Source organism: Podarcis pityusensis (assembly GCF_964106645.2).
Source record: "Podarcis pityusensis genome assembly, chromosome: 12".
NCBI classification, from domain to species: domain Eukaryota; kingdom Metazoa; phylum Chordata; class Lepidosauria; order Squamata; family Lacertidae; genus Podarcis; species Podarcis pityusensis.
In genome coordinates this window covers 38,718,169-38,744,827 of record NC_138037.1, presented here as the reverse complement: position 1 = coordinate 38,744,827, position 26,659 = coordinate 38,718,169, and the positions used below count along the sequence as shown (strand labels likewise).

At 42.2% G+C, this 26,659-nt stretch overlaps 1 protein-coding gene across 4 annotated transcripts in view; it reads left to right on the top strand.

Annotated features, from left to right (window-relative positions):
• RFTN1 (raftlin, lipid raft linker 1) overlaps positions 1–26,659 on the top strand; it is a 114,520-nt gene that overhangs the window by 50,374 nt on the left and 37,487 nt on the right. For all 4 annotated transcript variants that reach the window (XM_080974803.1, XM_080974802.1, XM_080974805.1 and 1 more), the window contains exons 4-5: positions 5,138–5,246; positions 22,703–23,033. In XM_080974803.1, coding sequence (XP_080830929.1) covers positions 5,138–5,246; positions 22,703–23,033 — 440 coding nt within the window. The remainder of the gene's footprint in view (positions 1–5,137; positions 5,247–22,702; positions 23,034–26,659) is intronic.

Here is a 26,659-nt window from a genome sequence, read left to right as displayed (position 1 = left end):
TGCAGCAGTATGATTGGTTGGCAGGAACCACCCAATCATACTCCAGATAGAAGCGAATCCACAACCTGATTGGCTTACAGTAGAATTCCGGAATTAGCCAATCATGTGCAGCCCATTGTGTAAATAATGTATATAAAGCAGATACTTTGAGGGGACTTTCATTCATTCCTCCTCACCACTATGAGCTGAGTAAAGAGCATAAAATCACTTTGCGACTCTGAGTATATTTCACTGGCGACGAGGATGGGATCCCGCTGAGCTGACTGCCACACACAGCATCGCAGCACCGCCACCTGCCGCAACGCTGCCTCGCACCGTGTATCTAGGCTTCAGCTCCGGGACACAAGGAACTCAGAATGGCAACCGACAGCAGCTTCTCGCCGTTCAACCCAGCATCCTGGAGAGTGGGAAGCGTACGCCTCCCGTTTCACCTTCCTCCTAGAAGCCAAAGGGGTCACTGACGAAGAAGACGCCAAGAAGAGGGCGATATTCTTCAGCGTGTCGGGCTCGGCCCACCTGACACCAGGCATCAAATGACCAATCCAAGAGCCCCAGGTCCCGGGGCCCAACGCACCAAGGCAACTCGACGGAGCTCACGGACTGCCAGGTATACCAGTTGCCCCACCCCAACGTAGAGAAAATTTATGTAGAGGTACAGATAGAGGGGGCCCCCATGCCGCATGGAGCTTGACACGGGTTCAACTCTATCCATAATCTCGGCAAGGACCTTAAGGAAACTGTGTCCTACTGGGGGTCCCAAACTCAGGCCGGCCCCATTCACCCTCCGGGACTTCCAGAAACGTAAGGTCCCCACAGTGGGGGTGGGGACCTTCAGGGTGCAATACCGAGGGCGGATGCGGCAACTGGACTTGCTTGTGGTCAAGGGCCCCTACATTAGCTTACTGGGATTGGCATGGTTTGGACCACTGGGGCTAGCCGTCACCGGGGTGAACCACACTAGCTTACAAGTGGACGTGGACGCCATATGCAAGGAATTTCCGGGAGTTTTCGATTGGAAATTGGGACAGTGTATGCCCCCCACATTGCTTTACAGCTTGACCCCGCAGTACGACTGGTCAGGCTCAAGGCCCGCCGGGTCCCGTTCGCCCTGAAACCCCGTATAGACGAGGAATTGGACCGACTCGTGGAGCAAGGAGTGCTGGAGCCGGTGCCTAATGCCCCCTGGGAAACCCCAATCGTCACACCCGTCAAGCCTAATGGTTCGGTCTGCATCTGCGCAGACTACAAATATACCATAAACAAGGCCCTCACGGCCCATGCATACCCAGTGCCAGTGGTCAGCCATGTCCTTGCCACCCTGGCTGGGTCGAAAATTTTTGGCAAGCTGGACTTGGCCCAAGCATATCAACAGCTGCCAGTAGATGAGGCCACAGCAGAGGCACAGACGATTGTGACGCACAGAGGAGCGTTCAGGGTAAAGCAGCTGCAATTCGGTGTCAGGTTGGCACCAGGCATATTCCAGAATCTAATGGACTCTCTCCTTAAAGGGATTCCTGGCGTCACCCCCTTCTTCGATGATGTGTTGATTGCCGGGTCCACACCAGAGGAGTTTGAGGACTGCCTCCGCACCGTTCTGCACCATTTCCAGACGGCAGGTCTCAAGGTGAAGCGGGAAAAATGTCTACTAGGAGTGCCTCAGGTGGACTTTCTGGGATTTATGGTGGACGCAGAAGGGGTCCACCCGACTGGGGACAAGGTACGGGCCATTTGTGATGCCCCAGCGCCCAAGAGCAAGACTGAACTCCAGGCCTTCTTGGGACTATTGAACTTTTACCATTCCTTCCTTCCCCACAAGGCGGTGGTAGCGGAGCCCCTACACAGACTCCTGGACAAGCGGGCCCCTTGGGTGTGGGGCCAGCGCCAGGAGGCCGCATTCCAGGCAGTCAAGGACTTGCTTGTCTCAAACTCCGTCTTGGCACACTTCAACGAGAAGCTGCCGGTGGTGCTAACATGCGACGCCTCGCCCTATGGCATCGGTGCTGTCCTGGGACACCAACTTCCGGATGGAAGAGAGGTACCGGTGGCATACTTTTCCCAGACACTCAACGCAACCGAGCAGAACTACTCGCAAATCGACAAGGAGGGTCTGGCAATCGTGAAGGGAGTAAAAAAATTCCATGATTTCTTGTACGGGCGGCCCTTCACCGTGGTGACTGACCACAAGCCGTTGCTTGGCTTGTTTGCCCCTGAAAAGCAGACCCCCCAAGTGCTGTCTCCTTGCGTCCTCAGATGGTCAATTTTCCTTGCCAGCTACCAGTACGCACTGATTCACCGCCCTGGGAAGGCGATGGGCCATGCGGACGCCCTCAGCAGGCTACCACTACCGGAAACAGGCCCTGACCCAGCACCTGCACAAGAGGTTATGAGCCTGGAGCTGCTTCCCGACCGCCCCATTCAGGCACAAGAAGTTGCACACCATTCCAAGAAAGGTAGGGTCATCTCCCGGGTCCTGGACTGGGTGTGGAATTCGCCGGCTATACAATAGAATTCGCCGGCTATACAACCCGCAAACACGAACTGTTGGCCCACAAGGGGTGCCTGTTATGGGGAAGCAGGGTTGTTGTTCCCCAGCCCCTCTGCAAAAGGGTCCTCACAGCCCTACACGAGACACACCCAGGGGTAGTAAGAATGAAGGCCCTTGCCAGGAGTTATGTGTGGTGGCCGGGGATCAATGGAGAGATAGAGGCCTGGGTCAAACACTGCCAGGCCTGCCAAGAATCCCGCCCAGATCCCCCAAGGGCCCCAGTCCAGTCCTGGGAGTCCGCCCGAGCACCATGGTCACGCCTGCATGTGGACTTCACTGGCCCCTTTCAGGGGAAAACATTCTTCATAGTGGTGGACTCCTACACCAAATGGCTGGAAGTCGCACTGGTACCGTCCACTTCTACGTCCGCAGCCATCCGGGTACTATGCAGGCTGTTTGCAACCCACGGGCTCCCTGACACTCTCGTCTCAGACAACGGGACTGCATTTACGTCAGGAGAATTCCAAACCTTCACAGCGCAGAACGCCATCCGCCACATGCGTTCGGCGCCATTCCACCCTGCCACCAATGGCCAAGCAGAACGCATGGTGCGGACCACCAAGGATACCCTTCGCCGCATGACACAAGGGGATTGGGAGTACCGCCTTGCCACATTCCTTCTAGCACAGCACAGCACCCCCAGCTCAACGACTGGCCAGAGCCCCGCTGAACTACTAATGGGTCGGCGCCTTGCAATCAGATTGGACCGCCTTCACCCCGATAGAGCTCAGAATGAGGTAGTGGTGGGGGAAGGCAGGAACCCCCGGACCTTCGAGGCCCAGGACCCAGTGTACGCAAAGAATTTTGGGGCAGGCCCAGCATGGGTACCCGCCACAGTCACCAGGGTCACTGGCCCCGTGTCGTACGAGGTGCTAACGGATGGGGGGCAATGTTGGCGCCGCCACTGCAACCAGATACGGCGACGATTCCCGGGAGAAAACCAGGAGGAGGACAGGTCAGAGGAGTCCCAAGGGAACAGTGGGGCAGTGAGGCCCATAGAGCAGGAGGGGCCAGCAGGAGGTGCAGAATCAGTAAATACAGAGAGGACACGCGAGGCCGAAAGGACACCAGAACCAGAACCACGACTGAGCGAGCCGGTTGCGCCAGACCAAACAGCCCCATCACAGCCAGCATCCTTGGAACACGAGCCAGAACCTGAACCCCGGACCAGGGAACACCCCAGGCCGCAACGTACACGTAGGCTGCCGGCGTACCTTGAGAACTATGAATGTGAACTCCCGGGCAGGACTGGAACTTAGAGGGGAGGGGTGTTATGTACTGAGTTGAATAGGATCCAAACTGCAGCAGTCTGATTGGTTCTAGAACAATGCAGCAGTAAGATTGGTTGGCAGGAACCACCCAATCATTCTCCAGATAGAAGCGAATCCACAACCTGATTGGCTTACAGTAGAATTCCGGAATTAGCCAGTCATGTGCAGCCCATTGTGTAAATAATGTATATAAAGCAGATACTTTAAGGGGACTTTCATTCATTCCTCCTCACCACTATGAGCTGAATAAAGAGCATGAAATCACTTTGCGACTCTGAGTATATTTCAGAAACCACCGTTTCAAATGTAGTTGGCACCATTTTGCTGCATAGCTAATGGACATTGCACGAGAAGGAATGATAATCTACAAACATTTTTTCCTCCACCTCTGGAAAAGGAAATTAATGGATCCCAAGAAATCTGAAAAGGAGCCTACCCTTCCCCTTTAACGGTGGGCATGAGTGGTCCCATGTTGTTTACAGTCCTAACGTTATAGGAAAGAGAAAGGGGCATGTAGGGTAAAATGAAAATGTGACCTCTTTTTGGAAATTCTCTATAATGTCCCACAGGAAACAGTGCAGTCTTGGACTGCCTTAACAGTCATTTTCACTCTTCACTGTCCCAGTCTCATAGTTCTGAATGTGTTAGAAGCTTTGCAAGTACCTAGGGACCACCTTCATCTGTAGCGAGCAAGCATTTGGAGTGTCTGACAGCTGGTACTGATCAGTGCGGAATACTCAAAAGATTGTATGTTGTTTTCCCTGCTGTTTAGCTAATATGAAGCTACCATTTTGGCTCAAGTAGCACAGAGCTTTGCAATTCCCTTAAAACCATAGCAGCAATTTTGTGCTCTTCTTCCTGTTCGAAACAACTTGGCTGGTAAATTAAGAAGGGTGATATTTCATCGTGTGACAAAAATATAGGACTATGGCTTTAAGGCAGTAGGCAGTACATGACAACAGGGTAGTATTTTGTTAAGTTTTCTCTTTAAACAAAAAAGAGAGAATTTGAATTATTTTCTATTTTTACATTTAATCATGCAGTTCATGTTCTAAGATACCTAATGTATGTTACAATGTTTAAATAACAAGTTTAGTTTAGCCCTCAGTTTCAAAAGACTCTCATACTTTAATAATACTTTAATAATTTCTTACTATTACAGGAAATGCATTGATCTCAGAGTCCTTGTTACACATTTGAGTGTTCTGTTTCACTGCTTGTCTAGGAACTACAATAAGTCTGAGATATGCATAGAACATGTTAGTTTTTGGTGACTTGTCACCTTCTTATGAAAAACGCCTTCTTTTCTTTTTCTTTTCAGATCCCTGAAAAATGATGCTGTCAGTGAAGGAAATACCTTAGAGATAGAAAGTTGCTTCTCCTCAGACCACCTTCTAGATAAATCAAAGATGCCAGATCTTATAAAGAAAGTAAGTACAGTAGAAGCAAAATATTCACAAATAACAGTACAGATTGCATTTGAAACTACTGATACTAAGGTACTAATGTTTACCAACCCCCAACCCCCCAATCCATGGAACACATTGTTCTGTCTTTCTGGTATATTCATCTGTTTTGTTGAAATCAAGTTCTAAAAATTAGAACTGGTGTAAGTGATACTGAGATTTACTATTTTCCTCTTAGTTGCAATATTAAGCCCTGTTTTACATTGCTCATGCCTAATGCAATTCAGCTCCAAGCTTTTTGGGCCCACAGAATGCAAAAAGGGCGGAAGATCAGGTGAGACACACTAGCTGAATCAAAATGGGCCATATATATTGTTACATGGCATCCTAATCTCCACAGCAGTGCAAGATTCCAAGGGTTCCCGGAACTAATCCAGGATTCACGGTGGACAGTGAAGTAGGTGATACTGAGCACTCACTGTAAGCCATCAATGCCTCACCACTCATGCCTAATCTCTTGTGTCTTTCCTCACTCCCACCTGCACCAGAGGGAACTATTTAATTGTCCCTGGTTAGGCTAGCATCCTATTCTCTCTCTTCTCCCCCAAAATCAAGATTCAGCCAGGTGCCTTTATCAGCTTGCAAGCAGTGCAGAAAGGTAACATACTTCCTATGTGTTCTCTCTGTATCCCCCCACCCGCCCCATATGGTATGTTACCTTTGGAAAGCCTCTATCAAATATTGTGGTGAAGTTCAACGTCAGAAAAAAAATGCATTAATTATCAGGGGGGTCATTGCTAGCTCCATATCTGAGATTTGCTGCATCATTTTAGAACAGGTGTTATTCTAATGAAAATTAGAATTTTGCATGTGTCAATTATGTGTAGCAAATTAATGACTATAGAAACTGACAAGTTTTTTAAAAATACACTTTGAAAATAGCCATCTGTGGTGTTGTACTAGAAAAAATGTCCCCTATGAATAACATGGTGGCGCTTCTTCAGTACCCAGATTAACTTTTATATCTGCAACTATTCTCTACTCCACAGATAGTTCTTGTGGCCCTTTAGATGTTGTTGAACCAGCGGTGGCGGAAGCCACTTAGGCGCCTAGGGCGGCGTGCCCAGGGGTGGGGTGACCCACCCATAGGGGCAGGGCGAGGCACCCGTAGGGGAAGGGCGCACTGCGGGGCCTCCGGAGTCTGCCTGCCTCCTCCCACTCAGCCGCCCTACAGCTGGGGGGGGGGAGCCAGCAGGCGGACCGTTTGGGCAGCGCGGAGCCTGCATGCACCCAAGCCACCACATCTCTCCCAGCAGAGACGTGTGGCTTGGGCGCGCTGCAGGCCCTGCGGTGAGTGCCGCCCGGCATTTTGTCACCCCCCCTCAGTGGTGACACCCGGGACGCACAGTACCCTGCGCACCCCTTTCCTCTGCCCCTGTGTTGAACTGCAACTCTGATTCTCCCTAACTATTGGCCATTCTGACTGAGGCAGATGAGAGTAGCTCAGCAACATCTGGAAGGGCACACATTGATTACCCCTGCTAATACTACTGCGCTCTGTGGCTCTCCCCTAGTTCTCGTTTCAGCGTCCTCTTCGTTTGTGTACAGCTTTCACAGAGTTCTCATTTTCCCTTGAATTAATCTGTGGCCTTTTTACAGTTGCTTGGGGAATCGTGATCTTGTGCTGATGAGTTTGAGGGAAATTGACCTTTAAATATTACTGTGAGTTGTGTGTAACATGGGGGGGGGGTGTAGCAACCTACATAAAATGAGAACAGGAGGGTAGAAAGTCCTTAGCCACTCCTAAACAAATGTCATATTTAGAAGTTGAAGATCAAAGGTTTTCTGAGACCAATGTCAAAGATTTTACTTGTGGAGAAGTTACATTTTACACACCCATACACACCTACTGAGTTCAGTGTAACTTCAAATGCATAAAATACCCTCGTGGTTTACATGGAGAAGTTATGTCTGGTTTTGATCACTAATTAAGTGTAAAAGATAAATTAGCTGAAAACTTAAAATACATTATGAATCTGTGGGCACTGTAACCCTTAAGAGCAAAAATGCATCTGGGAACAGATGCATGCATTCTAACAGATGGGAAAGGGGCGTCTGCTGCTATATAAAAACATTTTTTATCTACAGTGAATAATGTTTCATCAAAACACAGAACAGGGAAATGACTGTATCCCAACATTTTTCATTAAACATACAGTGGTTGTTTTTTTTTATATAAATTGCATTCCATAATTTCTGACTAATTGTTTAAATATATAATTCTTTGCTTGCGGTCCTGAAATAAACTAGATTTAACACATGGCCAGAGTGATAAAACTGTTGTGCTGTTCATTTGCTTTAAATGTTTCCTGTTATGAATGCATTCTTTGTTTTTGTTCAATAATCTGAGACATTAGTCGTCATTTCTCACAAAAAGATCCTAATACATCTTGGGTTTTTAACTTGTCTTAAAGCAAATTATTATTATTATTATTTTAATGGAGAAAAATTGGAACGAAAACTGCTTGTGGCCTTCAAACAGAAAAGTCTGAAATGACCCTGCTGTAATGTTACTTATTGCCCAAAGGATTTGCTATCTAGGTGATCTGAAACGCTTTGAAACCATTCCTGTCTTTCAGGAAAACACTTGTCCTTTCCTCAAAGTCTTTACAAAATAGCATTTTTACATTTATTTCTTTGCACTTCATAATAAGGGCTTCTCTCAAAGCATTGAACTTGGGGCTTTATTTTCCGCACACTTAGAAAGCAAACAGAAACCATCTCTTTGTTTAAGGATCTTGACATAGATATAATCTAGAATAAAGCAATAAGACTGGTCAGGAGTGCTCCTGCTGAGAGCTGTCTTTGGCAATAATGTTTTGAAAGCATATGTAAAACAAAGGATTGTGGAAAATAGTGCACATTGTATATTAGGTATCATGGTGTGAAGAGCAACATATGTTCTTGGTTACACTTCTTAAAAAAAACCTTACATTCATTTTTACTCTGCAGTATAACTTTGGTATTCAGAAACTCACTCTGTGATTGTAGCAAAAGTATTCCATTGTGCCCCCGGGGGACTAGATTTGCTTTTGTAATCCTTTGTCCCACGGACTTTTTTTAAAAGGTTCATCTTCCTGGCCAATGTAAAAATAGATGTGGTAGATGTGTATAGTACATGGCCCCAGCATTCCAGGGCTTTCCCCCCTGAAGACCAGAAAGAAAATTTGAAGCAAACATCTGATTATGTTGCATTAATATGTGTCCCAATGATTTGTTCATTGGGACACATATTAGGGACACATTTCCTTTTAATCCAGATTTTGCATGGAGAACTTCAGTGCTGAAAAGCAAAGATTGATGTCGTGTATTCAAAACATCCAAGAAAATGTGGCTCTTGGCAGGAAAAAGGCTGCCCACCTGTTCTGCATAACATGCAGTTACTACTGGGGGTGGTAAAAGCATTAGCACTCCTGAAGTGGGCAGTAGGGGCAAGGCTACCCACCTTGTAAAACCTGAATTTGTTAATATGGGAATTGAATGGAGGGATGAGGCACAAAGCAATCATTTGTTGGTTATTGAATGCGACTGAGCTCTGAACACTGACAGGCCTTATTCATTCAGGTGTATGGCAGTGGTGGCTGGAGCCCATTGGGACTGGTAGGGCAGAAGACAGGGAGACTGACTATAGATGGCTCAATCATAAGTTGAGTCAACTAATTCGAGTTTTGTCCCCATCCTCCTCTCTTCCGAGTTCTACAAGGACAACACAGAAATTGCAAATGAAACTTCCTATGTGCATGGTGCTGGGGAAATATATTTCTGGACAATGAGACCAGATTTAGTTCATTACCTACAAAAGAGGGCTTTTAGAGTTCAATATTAAATGGATATGTTTACAATATCACCTCCATTTTATGAACTTTAAGGAGTCACTGTCAAATGAGCAGCATGTGTTATTTATCTTCTGTAATATTCTTGCAGAACTCAGACCTAATGTAGTGGAGGTTTAGTGCTTTGGGTAGTTCTTCAGTTTGAACTTACGTATCTTATGGATACTCGAACTTTAATATATGGGGGAAAGGCTGAAAAATAAAGGTTATTAACTTGAACTTCCTGACCGTAAGAAATATTTAGGTATGAGATTATTTTCAGTTAGAAATGTGCTAAATTTGATGGTGGTAGTGTTTAGTTTAAAACCTGAGCAGCTGCTGTCTCTTGGAAACAGGATTTATGTAGCTTCCTTTATAGCTACATTATGTTCACGAAGTGAACGTGTTAGAGCTGTGAATTTCTGCATTAATTCTGCCAGTGATGAAACACTGTATTCCGCTCATATACATAGAATTGGTATATAACCAGCCTTAGAACAAAATCTGCAGACCTGCATTGGCAACCTCCCCACCCATTTAACCATCCAGGGGTCCTTTACCTGTACTCCCCTTACCATGTATTCTTGGTATCTAGGATTTAGCACTCGGTCCATGGACTAACATGTGGTCATTCAGGTGTTGTTGGATTATAATCCCTGGTCATTGGCCATGTTGACTACCGCTGATGGGATTTGGAGTCCAGCAACATCTCTTAGCCACATCTGCTGTAGACCACACAACTATTACAACTGTTTAACATTCTCTGCAGGAAATCCAGAATGCCCTATTAGCGGGAACCGTTTTTGCTACCTTAACTAGTATTAGTAATATCAACTATTTTTGCACAGCTGTTGGACCATGCAGTATCCATACTTGTAGTTGTGCCTTTTTCATAGATCATTGAGCCGTTGCAGCGCAGACCCTTTGTGGATTGCATCCTTACTTCTATCTATGGCAATAGTCCCCAGCTTTCATATGGTATAAACTGCTACCTGCAATTAACATGTGTGGCATAAATGTAGTAGAAATCTGCTTTGCTTGTGAGTTGTAATTTAAAATTATAATATTGGCTGCTAATATCCTTAAAACCAGATGCAAAGTAAAGTGTACAGTTTATTGTAATAACTGTATGCTGATGTAGTAGTAGACCCAGCTACATGGAAGTTTTAACCCGATAATCAAAAAAATGTTCTTAAGATGAACACAAGTGAAAATAGTTAGTCATTTTGGAAAGATCACAGCCTATAGTTAAAAATAAACTGTGCTTCATTCTTTGTAATTCAGAGTCTTCTCTGAATGCTATAGAAGGGAGCAGTTTCCAAAACCTACTCTTTCACATATGTTCACATCAAAGTCTTAACCAAGGAATTGTATCAATTTATGAAAAATGTCAAGGAAAACCGAAAAGTTGCTTTCAAATTTAAAAGTGTCTCTTCACAAATGAACCTTCTAAACAACGCAAAAGTCAATGGGAGGTTTCTGACAAATGGCCTCAGAGAAATACTAATGAAGAATGATGGTGCTTGAATGTGTAAGTAAGTAAGCCACAATTTCACAGCAATATTTGACATGGTGTTATATATATTTTTCTCAGTACCTTTTGCCTGAAGATTTTTGTTGGCATGCCACCTGTCAGAGCATATTTGTGTAACTTTTAACAGGAAATTGTTTGAAGAGGGTTATCTCTGTTCTACATATATTTCCAGTCAAGATGTATGACAATCTCACAAGCATAGAAATTAGGTGTATTTTGGGTTTTTGTTTTAAAAGTGTTGTCCATTCTTTTGGTTATTGGGTGATACATACTAAGCAGCAATACTCAACTTTGTGACTGGATTTATCTTTTTCAAAAGCAAAAGAAGGATCTCCTATACATCAGGACAGAAGAAAGTAATTTGATGCCGGACACACCTTTTAAAAATCCCTTATCCAGAAATAGCTTTGCTACATTAAATTGGGATGGTCAGTTAGCAACTCACAGGCTGAATCTGGCTCTAAGAACAATTTCATCTACCCCCACCAAATTTTAATTAGTTTACTACTGTATTTAAATTTCATGTGTGGCGCTGTATAATAAACCACTGAGTCTCTTGGGCTTGCTGATTGGAAGGTCAGCAGTTCGAATCTGCACGATGGGGTGAGCTCCCGTTTCTTTGTCCTAGCTCCTGCCCAACCTAACAGTTCAAAAGCATACCAACGTGAGTAGACAAATAGGTACTGCTGTGGCGTGGAAGTAAACGGTGTTTCTGTGCACTCTGGCACTCGTCATGGTGTTCTGTGCGCCAGAAGTGGCTGGCCACATGACCTGGAAAGCTGTTTGCAGACAAACACTGGCTCCCTCGGCCTGAAGCGAGATGAGCACCGCACCCCATAGACTGTGGCTATGTATAATCTAAATGCATGTTCCATACCTGTACCAGGTAAATGAACTTTATAGAACCTGACTAGCTCTATAGTTTGGGATGTATTTTTTTCCTGATAACATAGTGTCCATTCAAACATAGAGAAGTTGATCTTCCCTGCTTTAAATACTGATGTTTCATTTCCACAGAAACTGTTGCTCCTGCATTCTTTCTTGGAGCATGAATCATATCCCAACCCTGTCTTTAAGGTATTAGTGAAGTAACCACTTTGCTCCAATGATTAGTTTGTGAAAATAACCAAGTCAATCTAAAATACTGCAAGCTGTGTTGAATTAGTGCATACTAGTAGTTTTCGAGTGAACATTTGCTCTGGATGGAAGCCAAGAAATTCCAGTTGCTGGCGTCAAAACAGTTAAGAGAAGTTTGGAACACCCATCTTTCTAAGTCAGCCATGTGTCTTCATTTTATTGCATCGTTATGCTGCATTTATGTGGTGCTTGGTGGAATACTTGATACTGAGCACGTACAAGATATATGATGTGATAATTGTAACATACAGACTAAAATTGATAAGAAAAAGAACTGTCTGTGAACAATTAATAACATCTAGGCACAGATTTCAGTTTCTATTATTGCACTCTATACTGTTGTGTTCTGATATTGCATGAGGTTTCTCTACCTTTTATAAGCCAAGCCTCCTCCAGGAATTGATGCAGCTGTAAAGATTTAAGTCAAAATAAAGAGTTGGTTTAAGAAGAATTCTTTTTTTAAAAAGTCTAAAACCTATTCACTTATTTTATAACCAGTATTTTTAAAATCACTTCTGCATTTTAATATTTAAATGCAGTTACAATATTGATGCATCTGCTTCTATTTCTAATTACTATTTTAAAACAAAGCAAACCCCTCATCTTGCTGCTGCGTCACTATGCCCATTCCTTCTATGAGATCTTGGACATGGCTTGTAACTATATTGGAGGCATTCAAAGGACACATGGCAAACATATTGGAGTGATAGTGAGAACCTTAATTCAAAGTTGTTAGTATGGTATTAAGAGCAGTAAGCTGCCTGTCCACCTAGCCAAAGTTTCATCAAGTTTGATGGGCAGATGAGGCATGGAGACTGGGCACTGTGGTTCATTAAGGGTTATTGGGAATTGTAACTTTGCGAAAGGTAAACTACAGTGCCCAGAATTCTTTGAGGGAAAGAATGCTCTTTGAAAGTGCATTAAAGGTATAGTTGTGTATACCCCCTCACCCCGTTTACTCTGTACCCAATGCATTACCACCACTGGTTTGGGAAAGTATCCTAAATGCATTATCTGAAATGCATATACATCCTGTATATGCAACCCCCACAGTTCACTATTATCTAAGGTGGTATTGTGCACAAACCTTTTGTTTCACCAACAGTCCAGAAGCTGTATTCACATAAAGTTTCCTTTCCCCCCGCCTATCTGAATTGATGCGTTGACCTCTATTTTGCTGTTTAACCATTTTTGAAGGTTAGCACTTACCTTTCTTAAGCACCTGCCTAACTGTAGTTTGACTATTGTCAACAGTCTTGACCCAAAGACAATCAATATTATCCTCTCAATTTTGCTGCAACTCTGTGAGGTAGGCTGCCATCATTAATATTTTATACATATAGTTGTCTCCAGTAGTCCAACTTTAGGTGCCTCCCCCCTTGCTGTGAGGTGAGTCAGTACTTTTCATGATGTACAAATAAGGCAATGAGATTGAAAGGGTAACACTACCCATTTGCTGTGTCTGTTGTTGAGCTGAAAAATTGAATCATCATATTAGTGCAAAGTTGAGCAATTCCTTCAAATGCCAATTCTGGACTTATGTCAAGAGTTTTACATAGACTGATTCTGGAACACAAAAAATTACTTAGTGCCCATTGCATAGCCCCAGTCTTGGTGACTTTCTGCTGCTGCAAAACTGTCACAAAGTGGTTGCTATTGTGCTCATGGATGCTATAAACCCACTTGAAAACTATGAACAGAGAGGACTGGACTGGTCAACTCCAAATGGTTCAGCTGTTAGCTTTTCTTGAGCTGCGTAAGTTATCCGGCAGCTAGGAATCTATTTATATATTTATTTATTAGCATTGGGGAACTTGTACATTTAATGTACTCAATTGCTTTTTAATTCAAGACATTTTTTTATTACATATGTTCAAGTTATTAAAGTTTATAGCAGCAAAAATTTGTTTAGATTTGTTTTTTATTGTAAATATATCCGAAGCAGTAGAAACAAGAAAGTTAAAAGCTAAAGGTATTTCATGTCATTCTAAATTGCCCAGGTAGGCACATTCTGTGACCCTGAACAGCAGCAAATGACCAAACAGGACACCAGGTGTTGGTATGAAATCAAGCCAAATCTTTTATTGACTGTAGCAGGCAGGATATGTGTTGATATAGCAGTAGGGACAGGATCTGTTCATCATTCCACTCGCCCCATGCTGGTGGAATGGGATTAGCTAGGGTTGGACCACGCCAAGCCGGTTCCATGGGAGTTGGCCAGTGTTGAATCCTGTTGAGGTGCAACCAAGCTGGCAAGGTCTTACTGGGTGACCAGAGTTAGGATTCCAGCCAAGCAGAGGGCCCAAACCCAAGCTTGGGTGAATGCCATGGCCAATCCTGCACTAAGGTCCCTTCGCTATGTTGATCCTGCCCAGTGCCATTTCTGCCCTTGAATATACATTATTCTGCCCAACAGAGGAAAGTCATATGTTTCACTAAGAAAAAGGCAAAACAAACAAACAAACAAACAAGTGCCAATCAGGTTGGGAGAAAAATTCCTTTCAGGTCCTGTCAACCAGCGATCCAGATTGCCCATATCTGGTGTGGTGATTGGCACATAAAGGCACACAATTTTGTAATGTTTTTCCAATCTGGAAAACCTTTCTTGTTATCCTGCCAAAGTTGAACGGTATTATTTTATATTCTAGCTTCTCCCAAGAGCCAAGTATATGTGTGGGATAAATTCTTCCAAAATCTGGTATGCAAAAAAAAAATTGACAGACTATAAGGATGTACACTGTACAGTATACCTAGCTTATAAAAGCTAAGTGATTGCAGACACCTCATTCAGCCCCACTGTATTAGGCTCCATACTGCTTGGGAAGATCCTTTTATTTGTTTATTTGTGGTAGCCTATTCTGGGGGTCAACAAGCATACCCCCCAAACAAATTTTGGCTCATTCGTTGTTGTTGTTTTAATAAAATATTTATTAAAGTTTAAACATTGCAAAAAAGAAAAGAAAAACAAGAGAGAAATATACAAAGCATCAACAATACAAAAAGAAGAAAAGAAAAAAAAAACAAAAACATTAAAAAACACCCAAAAGAGAACAAACAAACATACAAAAGAACCCCATATTTTCATATCCTTATCTTTCATTAGCTTATTTCCTCGACTTCCTCACACCTCTTTTGTATTCTAGTTCAATTAAATATTCTAGCAAGTCCTTTCCCTCTTTCAGAAATTTAGTTCCATAATTTAATTTAACGAAATTTTAGACTTAAATTTACATTTTTACCCAATATCAGCTATTCATACTTAATTCTTTATAATATTTCTGCTAAAGTCATATAACTTCTCTCCAGCATCTTTCTAACATTCATTAATTTTAGAGTATTTTTGTAAATAAGCTTTGAATTTTTTCCAATCTTCTTCCACCGACTCTTCTCCCTGGTCTTGGATTCTGCCAGTCATTTCCGCCAATTCCATGTAATCCATCAGCTTCATCTGCCATTCTTCCCTGGTAGCAAATTTTGGCTCATTCAGCACCAATCACTTGCTTGAGAAGCAGGAAGAGAGAGGTTGAATGAGGGCTTTATTTTCTACCCAAACCAACTTATGTCGCTATCAGAGCTGACCACAGAAATAGGAATGTGCAAACAGATCATTTACCGTATTTTTCGCTCTATAAGACGCACCAGACCATAAGACGCACCTAGTTTTTGGAGGAGGAAAACAAGAAAAAAAATATTCTGAATCTCAGAAGCCAGAACAGCAAGAGGGATCGTTGCTCAGTGAAAGCAGTGATCCCTCTTGCTGTTCTGGCTTCTGAGATAGCTGCACAGCCTGCATTTGCTCCATAAGACGCACACACATTTCCCCTTACTTTTTAGGAGGGAAATAGTGAGTCTTATAGAGCAAAAAATACAGTACTTACAGCCCACTGCTGCATGAAGATCTTTGAGACAAAGCCTTGAACATAGCACATACTCTGGCAAATATTATAGTTAAACAGATTTCATGCAGCTTTCTTAAATGTATTTGCTGCTTGAGAAATAGGGTCAGTTTGAAAGGTTTTTTTAAAAGTTTTTTTTTTTTTTTTTTTTAGATTTAAAAATGTTGTAATTCAAAGCCTTCAGCAGATACAGAAAATCAGTAAAATTAATCCGCACTTTTGACTTTGCAGCACCTTGTAGAGAGCAATAGTGCCTCTGAAGCTGGAGCCTCCATGTGTCTCATTGGTAATAGACCCACCTTCTCTGCATTTGTTTATCAGTGGTTCAGTTTTTAAATATAAATTTGGCCAAGTATGATGCACTGCCTGTAAAATCTGCTGTTAATCTAGAAGATCTGTTTCTATTCAGAGAGGATCATATATTTATTCTGGTTTAAAAATAAATGTAAATGAATTCCAAAGTTTAATGCTAGCTCAGAAGTAAAAGCTGTTCTTTCATGGCAGAGTGCAGTGAACTTTTTGTTCATGTCAATAAAATGTACTTTATTACTATATAGTTCATACTGTATAATGTGGGGCGTAGCTCCACGCAGTGTAGAAATTAATTTCACTAAGCACACACATAATATGAATTGTGAGGTTATTTGATATCCCTGTGGCTTAACTGCTAGTTAATTTATTTGTACTAAGCTTCTTTAAAATATACAGCTTAATCTGAACCATGTGGTATGGACTAGTTGCCTTTGAAAGTGGACTGAATACCAATCTACTGTCATAAGTGCTTTCTCCTTGTTAAAAATAAGATTCTTACCCAGTGCATTGAAACTTACTGAGGATAAACGTAGCCTCTTACCTGTGCTAATATATTTCATATATTATTGCAGTGGTCATAAAAAACTGTGTTCCTGGGAAACTTTAAAGGCTTCCTTGATGACATTGATAGTGGTGGAAAAGCTGCTTCAGAAATGTGTCCCTGCCTCTGCTTGAAGGGGCTCAGGGCAACAAATATGGGGCATTCCCATGTTACTGCCATAGACAGTTGGAGGTAGGCTAGACTGAGGCCATGTAAATATTCATAGGTTAAAAGGCAGCGAGGTCATTTCTCTCTGCTGCATTTCATGCCGTAAATGCACATTTCTGTACACACCGGGGTGGGGACATCTTTACTCAGTGTGCATTACTTGTTTGGATTCCCTGTGCCTGCAACCCCCAACCCCCGTTCATGAAGCTGTCATCTGTGCATGTGCAGCGGCTGCCTCAAATGAGCACACCTTGGCTTAACTGCAAAATGAATGTGGCTTATGTTTATGAATTGGGTGAAAGCTGGTTTGAGGGGAAATGCAGCAAGCAGCATTATTTCTCAGGAAGCTGCAGGATAGATGGATTGTGCCAAAATCATGTGTACCCAACTTCAAACACCAGCGGTGGAAGCGCGCTGGAGCCAGAGTAAATGCTATTGTGTACATAGCTTGAGAGCGAGCTATCTGAAGCCATACAATTGTCTTCAGGGTTGAGCTGGAATTTCAAACCTTTTAACTGCCTTATCTAGAACATTGCACTTGCTGGAAAACACAAAGTGTGTCTTGAAGCACCATTAAAACTAACAGATTTATTTTGGCATTAACTTGCATGGATTTCAGTCAATTTAATCAGATGTGTTATGTGTTATCCCCGCGTTCCAGGTGTTTATACAGTGGTACCTTGGTTCTCAAACACCTTGGTTCTCAAATGGCTTGGCTCTCAAACTCCTTGTTTCCCAAACGCCGAAAACCCGGAAGTAAGTGTTCCGGGTTTTGAACGTTTTTCGGAAGCCGAACGTCCAATGTGGCTGTTGGCTATTGTTTCTGGGCGCCTGCACCAATCAGAAGCTGCGCCTTGGTTTCCGGACACTTCAGAAGTCAAACGGACTTCCGGAATGGATTAAGTTTGGCGCTTTTGTTTTTGCTATCTATTTTGTGTTTTTTGAGGCATTTTCAGTTAATTTGTTTTTGTGACTGTGTGGAACCCAGTCCAGCTACTGATTGATTGTGTGACTGTGAAAATGGATAAAGGCCCCCCATCCGAACAATGATTATCATCAGTGCAGGTAAGAAAAAAAATGTAATTTTAATTTTTATCATCTACAATACTGTCTTATTTCTTTTATAGTACAGTACATTGATTATTGCTTTCATTTTATGAATCAGTGGTCTTGTTAGATAGCAAAATTCATGTTAAATTGATGTTTTTAAAAGGCTGGAACGGATTTATCCATTTTGCATTACTTTCTATGGGAAAGCGCGCCTTGGTTTTGGAACGGACTTCTGGAACGGATTAAGTTTGAGAACCAAAGTACCACTGTATACACATGTGTGTGTGTGTGTGTGTAAACAAGGAGGTCTGAGGAAATGGAATGTTGAAAATAGTAACAGTAATCATTAGCTTCTTAAAACTGACCATTCATAAAATAGTTTGTGATAACATAAACATCCTGGCTTTGATAAGTCAATTAACACATGTAGTGTGATTTAAAAAAGCAAAAACAAAAGGATTTGTCCTGATTCAAGTCACTTGAGATTTACCAAGAGGCTCAGTTCTAATTTACATTGCAGTCTCATGCTAGCTGTCAACATGCCTGAGTATCTGATCTTACATCTGCAGGAAAGTATTGAGTGCATTCTGGGTGCACACTGTTTGCTTAAGGCAATAGGTCTCAGAACCCTCTGTGCCATGCATGGATTCCTCAGCAGGCAAATAGATGGGGAAGGGGTTCCCTGAGGGTAGGAACATCATCCAGAGCCTATGGATACTGCTGTGTTTCAGTACGCTCAGCATGTATGTTGCTTGGAGTAGTTTGACGAGTGGTCTCTAAGGCTATTCAGTCATTGCATACCTGTGGTGCAGTTATCTTCCTTGTTGCTGCTATAGCTACTTAGTAAACAGCAGTAATAGTAGTAGCAATGGAAGCTCTACAGATGCTCATCAACCATTTTGCCCAAACCTGGAGGGGTTTAGCCTTACCATTAGCCTGAAGAAGGCCAACATCCTAGGTGAGGACATCACCAGCACTTCATGCATCAGCATTGGTGACCACACACTTGAGGTGGTAGAATATTTTGTCTACTTGGTCTCCACCACAACCAGCAACCTCTCCATTGATGCTGAGCTGGACATGTGTATTGGCAAGGCAGCTACAAAAGGGAATGGTAGAATGTGGTACTAATGTACAATACCAAGATGAAGTTCTAGCAGTTATGGAAGTGAGTCGTGGGCAACTTACAAGTGCCAGGAGTGACAGCTCAATGCCTCCACATGTGCTGCATCAGAAAGATTTGGGGCATCATGTGGCAGGCCAAAGTGTCAAAGATGTGCTCTCCCAAGCCCACATTCCCAGCATGTTCACACACTCCTGTCTCAGTGATGTCTACACTGGCATGGCCATGTCCACAGAATGGAAGATGGCAGGATCCCCAAGGAGATGCTCTATGAGGAGCTGGCTTCAGGCACCAGCCTCGTTGGAAGACCAACTCTGCATTACAAAGATTGCCTGCAAACATGACATGAAGGTTGGAAACATCAACCCCGCCGAGTGGGAATCCCTTGCAGACAACCACAGTGCCTGAATACAGGCAGTCAGGTCGTGCATCCACAGCAATGACCAGAGGAAGAATGACCACTGGGAGGACCACAGAGAGAGAAAATGTTATGGTGTATCTGCAGTAGCAGAACTGGACGCCTTCCTCTGCCCCAGCTGCAACAAAACATGTCTCTCCCATATTTGTCTCTGTAGCCACAGCAGGCGCTGCAACCTTCCAACACCCCCAAAGGCACACTACTCCCATTGTCTCCTGAGACAGATGCCAACCATCTCACAACCATGGAGTAGTAGTAATAATGTAGTAGTGCAGTAGTAGTAGTAGTATCATCTTAAAGTATTTCACAACAATCCTAAGATGAACAAGTAGTCCTATCCCCATGTTCTAGATGGGAATGGTGGCTGATCCTTAAACATGGTGCTTTGCCTAAGGTGAGCGCATGTCCAAGTTCAAATCTGAATAGGGAGCTTCTGGCTCATGCTCTTAATTCTTAGGCTACACTACCTCAAATGAAATTCTGTTTCATAGGAGGACTGGCATGCTCCTATGCAAATGCAGTTTTGATTAGCACTCAAAATATGAACAAGATTTAATTGCAGACAAATAATGAATGCATTGCAAATTATTTGTATAATGCCAGGGGCAGGAGGGGGCTGGTATTAATTTCAGAAATTGCTACTAGTCACGAACTTTTACCCAAACCGCTTTCTGCTTCTGTGGTCCAAGAGTAGCATACTAGAGCAGGTAGTGGTTTTTCAATCGACAGACTGTCTAAAATTGCTACACATCAGGATTTGCTACCTGGATCACCACCTTATTAATCCTGGGGTAACAAAGGTTACCCCCGTGCTTCATCATCCACTGATATTTGAGTAAATGGAGGCAAGTGCATGCAAAGGTAGGCAAGCTGTGTATACTCTGGGCTAAATGTCCAAAAACTGCTTCTTGTCATGACCTCACACCCGAATTACTCTCTTATTTCCATGGTCTAAGTTGCTATTTTTTAATGAAAATAAAATAAAAAATAGAAACCGATCCAGAAAATCTGTCTCACCCAATAATGCCTGGAGTTGTTCAGTTCTCCTGGTTCCCAGTCCCTTGTTCATCTGGAACACCAGTATCTATGACCTAGCTATGATACTCATAAAACAGATTATGTCCATTTCTGTGGTACAGGGGCCCATCAAACTGTTTCTCCGTCAGAAAGCTTAAACTCTACCTCTGCTAGGCTATTAATTTTGACAAAGAGCTTCCACTGTGATGTTCACATCACCTTGGCATTGTATCAGCAAATTGAAACTCTGGTTCCAAAATCCTGCAACTGTGACCTTCTGGCTTTCCGGGGGAAGCAAGCTTCAATTCCTGCCTTCACACAGCTCAGCAAATAAACTGTAACAATGGTGTAAGAGAGGAAGTTGTCTCTTCCATCATCCAGGTGTCTTGTATGTATTTAGCACAGTAGCATGACCATCAGGAAATTGGATGATTCATAACATTTTGGGGGAAAGATAGAATGAGTTTCCTATGGTGTGTTTTTTTTCCTTGGGATGGAATAAAACGACTGCTTCTCTACACTGCCATCTCTGTCAGCATGCAGCTGATGCGGAGAATTGATTCCACCTTATTTGCATTTGAAAAAGCTTGCATTGTCTTTATTTTGGTCTCTAATAACAGAATACATTGACACTGCGTGCTTAAAGTGGATGGTTGGGAGAGACAAGACCCATCTCATTCTAATACCATTTATTTTTGTAATGGGGTTTTATTTGAACTCCTAATTATGAGTGAATATAGCTTTCCCACTGTGTTGCCTCTTCTCACAGCAGTGAATTTACCTGTATTTGAAAGAAGCAGTCTGCCAGTTGTATCTTTTCATTATAGTATCAAAAAATCAAGCCTTGGGTCCTATTATTCTCTGCTCTGTTGCTGGACCCTCAGTGAAGTACATGGTGGTTGGGGCCAGCAGGTCAGCTCTGGATGACAGGGGACATAATCACATGCACACACACCTCTATCATAGTAACAAACTACACACAGTCTTTTCTTGGTTCATTTCTGTAGTAACTTGTTTTTCCTCTTTCATTGTTCATTAACTCCTCTAATCCTTAGTGTTCACAGCTAGGCAGATTTAGGTGCCAAAAAGCAAGGAAATCTACCACAGGCTTGTAACCAAAGAGCAACTTGAGCATTCCAGCATTCTTCAGTAGTAGGAGTTTCTCAGTTTTTCTGCCAGTTTTACCATCTCCAGCTGCTCCCTTGTTGCTTTATCACAAGTGGTTCTGGAGGATGCTCAAGCCTGTTGTAGGAAAGGGGCATAAATGCTTGATTTAGTAGTATGAGCAGAATTTTGCCCATGCTTCTTTGGATCAAGCTATTATGTCTCAGGTTTTTTTTTACTTCTCAGATTTTTTAAAAAATGTTCACTTTATTTCTTCCATTTCTGACATCTTGTAAAACGGCTATTGTTTCTGTAGAACTTCTTCTGTATCTCTGTTTTGTACTTTAGTAACCCTTGATCTTCCACTTCCAGTAAGCTCACCCCAGGTCATGAAAATAACCATGTACAATCACATCTGTTTTCTGTGATTCTTTATGCTCTTTTTCTGCATTGTTATGGTTTGTAGTTCTGCTTTCAGTATTATTACCTTCAGGAATACCAGGTTCCTTCCTCTTTCATGCATTTTATATTTCCAGGGTTTTATTATTTTCCTAGAATCATGAATTATCTGCAGTTCTAAATTCTGAAGTCAGCACTATGTGGTTCCCATTTTAGGAACCTAAAATTATTATTTCTTAATAAGCTTTTCTCTTAGTGCCTTCTGCTTTTATATTCTCCACCAGCTCTTCCCTGTATCTCAGCTTCTAGTTATTTAGAAGAACCTTCTGAAACAATAAAGTTGTTTCCAAATGTATGCCAATACTTTTAAAGAGCTAAATATTTGTTAAGTTGTTCTGAGGTGGAGGATTAAAAATTTATATAAATATATTGCAGTTGTTTTTCAGTTCTATCATGGTAGTTTAAATTTGAATCTGAATGGTGATAGAAATATTTTTAAAAAGGCAGATGCAAGGGGAAAAAAATAGGGATAGCCTGAAATTTGTAAGAGAAGTGGCACATTGCATCTATGCCATTTCTTTGCTCTACATGAACATTATTAAATAGAAGAACAAATGTAACAAATCAGAAATATTCCATTTTCATTGAGAGTATGCAAAGAATATATAAACAATACATACCATTGTGTTTTCACATTTTATTTTAAAAAAATACTTAAAGGAGTTCATGTCAGACTTCCTTGGAATGCAGTATACAAATCCAGTGAGGCTTTTCATGCAGTATGGAGGGGGATAGGGAATCTATACCATAAAACAACACAGCTTCACTTGACATGTGGTATATTTGAAACACTTCTATTCCTGAAGGACAACTTGTAAATTAAAATGTAATCTCTATTGGATTTTATAGATTCAAGATGCAGCAAGTCGGGGCTTGAGGTTTGTTGGAATAATACCTCAATATGCTTCTGAAATGAACTCCAAGAGCAGCAGTGCTGTAATATCCACCAGCAACAGCTCCAGGGAACTAAAAGGTGATAAAAACCCATCAGATTTTGCTGAGGACTGTGTTTCATCAGATCATGAGAAAGCTGGTTGCACTAATGGATGCAAAGTCCCAGCAGCAAGGGAGGAAAACGTTGACCAGTGTGTGGACCCCAATGAAGACTTGAGAGGTGAAGGGCAGGTCATTGAACATCTCAGTTTAAGCTCTGCTGGAGAAAATGGAGGGCAACTTCAAGGTGAGAATTCAAGTTTGTCCCCCAAGTCTACTGTGGGCAGGTTAGCATGATGCTGTATTGGGACCAGATTCTCTGCCGCTTGCTGTACTAATGAATAAACTCATGCGTTTTGCCATTTATTTTCATTGATAATGCAGAATGCACTTTATAATCTTCTTTGTTCTTGCAGGAGTGCTACAGGTAGGTGTCGTAATAGCCATGTTATAAACAGGGTACTTGGGATGTAGAGATGTTGGTTTGTCATGGACCCTTGGCAGTATTAGCATTTACCCTAGCAGTTCTAAGAATCCAAGGCTTTCATTTCCTGGACCAAGCAAGCTTTCACTGAGTATTAGAGGAAGAATTAGCTTGGAATAAAAGGAAAGGTAAATAAGGTAAGAAGAGCCTATCTAGTCTAGCATTCTGTTACCTGCAGTAGCTAAGGAGATGCCTATGAGAAACTCACAAGCAGGATATGAATGTAATGGAACTCAACCAGTATTCAGAAGCTTGAGGCTTTCAGAAGCTTGAGAGCCAGTGTGGTGTAGTGGTTAAGAGCGGTAGACTCATAATCTGGGGAACCAGGTTCGCGTCTCTGCTCCTCCACATGCAGCTGCTGGGTGACCTTGGGCTAGTCACACTTCTTTGAAGTCTCTCAGCCCCACTCACCTCACAGAGTGTTTGTCGTTGGGGAGGAAGGGAAAGGAGAACGTTAGCCGCTTTGTGACTCCTTCGGGTAGTGATAAAGCGGGATATCAAATCCAAACTCCTCTTCTTCTTCTTTCAATCATGGCTAAGGCTGTAACTCAATGGTAGAGCATCTGCTTTGTATACAGAAATCCCTAGGTTCAATCCCTGGCATCTCCATATAGGGCTGGGAATGTTTACTGACTGAAATCTTGGAGAGCTGCTTCCAGTCACTGTAGACAATACTGTGCTAGATGTATCCAGTGGTCTGTTTCAGTATGTCAGCTCCTTATGCTCCTAACACTATTGATAGCCTTACTAGCTAATCCCCATTTAAACCTCTTTAAGTTGGTGGTCATCACCACATTTTGTGGAAACAAATTTCATAGTTTGGATGTGCCACGGTTGGGGAATCTTTTTGGCCTGGTGGGCCAGATCTTTATCATCCCATCCCCACCTTGTGGGTCAATTTTGACATGTGAGCAAGGCCACAGCTGCATCAAGTCACTGATAGGTGGATGATCCTGCCCATCTGTCAGCTGAATTGGTCCTCAGGAGTGGGGGCAAGGGGTCTGTTTCACCAGTGAGTAGTCCTTCCCCCCCATACATCACTTTATATTAAACCACATTTGCCATTTTGATGCCCATTCACCCAGTTCAGTGATATCCTTTTGGAGCGCCTCACAATTTGTCTTTACTTCTAGCATCCTGAACAATTTGGTGTCATCAGTAAACACTGTTAAACCCTAATTCTATTATTATTATTATTATTATTATTGCATTTTCAGTTTGTTTTTATATGCTTTTATATTACAGTTCTTCATTGGTATATCAACAATAGTACAACTGTTGCATTTTTAAAAAATGAAAATAAAAAAGAGTAAGGAAAGGAAAAAAAGAAAACTTATTTTCATATACTTCCCTTCCACTCCTTCCCTGGTTTCCTCTCTATTCCCAACCTATCCGCATCTTATTGTTCTTCTAAATTTTCCTCTCTCCTTCTCTTTATCTCATAACTTACGCTGCTGAATTATGCTGATCCTGCTACATTGATTGTCTTTTGATAATATTTTTTCACATATTCTATATATAACATCCAATCCTCATTAAGGTTTTTTTTTAATCTCTGTTTCTTATTCTATTCTATTCTATTCGTCATACCTACTGGTTCCGCATATTCCAAGCAGTTTATGGTGCCCCACCTCTTTTGTTGGAATCATGTCTGTTCTCCACTTTTGTGCAAGTTAAACCCTAATTCTAGATCACTTACGAACAGGTCACAACTTGCCAGTCATAAAAGTTGATGCTCAACAGACTCCACTTTTTATATCCCTGCTTTTAACCAAAAGGAGTTAAAATTGGTCCACTGCCTTCTGGATTTGTTTCCTCCCTGCAGAGCTGATGTTCTCTAACCTCCAGATTGCACTTTCATTCCATTTACTACTTGCTGATAGAAAATGGAAATTCCCAGGGAATTTTGAAATTCCCAGAGAGAGGATACAAAGTTCAAAGCATTTGGGACTATATCAGAGGCAGTGTAGGTCACTTTCACAATACTAATTTAGAGTAGTACAAGAGTTCAAATTTGGAAGGCTTGTGAATAATTGTGATGATGCCAGCTACTATTATTATTTTAATCACAAGGTATAGTCAGTACTTCTACAGCCCCCCTTTTTGGACTTGGTTTCTCGAGATTGCTTAATAACTTGTAACTTGAGAGCAAAATTACTACTTCTAATGCTACAGCAGCAAAAACAACAACCCCCCAAAAACCCAATTCCTTTCCATTCATTTTTGAACAAAAGCCCAATGTGCTACATTAATTCAAAACAAGCACATAGATTATTAGATTTCTACATTAGTATCTCTTGCAAGATGTTAATGTAGTATAAAATTGTATATAGTGTTATATAAAAAGAAAAACACCATAGAGCCTGCCAACTATTTTAAAACACATATCTAAAACTGTTTTTTGCCATGTTTCCCTTAGAGGATTCAATTCCACATGATCTCTCTTTCAAACTAGAGGGAGGACACTCACACACATTTCTGCAGTATAATTTCTTCCACACAGCTAAGATTTATTAAGTTATTCTGAAATTGTTAATTAGGCCCATCTGGCAGGATTTTCAGGTTACTTTCTATCTTCTGTTCTAGTTTATAGTAACTGCCTCTCATGATTCTGCTTTTAAGCAGGTTTGTGTGATAGACACACAGCAGCCCCTTAATTCGTAAATTGTCACAGAATACCCTTTACAGACTTTTCATTCTTCCCAACATGTTATTTTGGGGGACCTTGCTTTAAACTGCAATTACAGCTACATTTGCAATTTACGGCATTTCTGAGCTGTCATTTATTGCTATGTATCTCACTTTGCAAGGGCATTTCCCTGGATGGGTCATTAAGAGAACAAAGGAAAGGGGGCTCTGTGCCAGATGACAAATGGGTGGGGCCCCTCCTCTAGCTCTTAGAGAGTTGGAAAGACAAAGCCTGTGTTTTAGAGCAGAGTTTGCTGCCTTGCGATCTAGAGAAAATAGCTACAGGCAGAAAGGGAAGAGAGAAAGCCATGGCTGATTTCTTCTTGAATCCAAGGCTGTGGCAATGGGAGATGAGGGTTTCACTGCTGTGAACTTCTAAGTCGTAGGCTGGCTCAGCTTGTATATGCATAGCAGGCTCAGGTTGTAAATAAACCATTTATAATAAAGACACCACTGTCTCCGCTGTGCCTCATTCCCAAAAGGAAACGCAAAGCCTGCTTAGTGCCTGGAACCCCTGGAATCTCACGCCGCTCAGAAATTGGGGTGCCATGCAAAAATTCTATACATAAGCAACTCAATAAATCTATATCAATGGCTTGTTCACATTACTGTGGTCAGAAAAGGCTGGTATGCATTTAAGTGTGTACAAAATAAACATGCTATGTATATGTAGTAAACGTGTTGCTGTATCTCTGATCTCT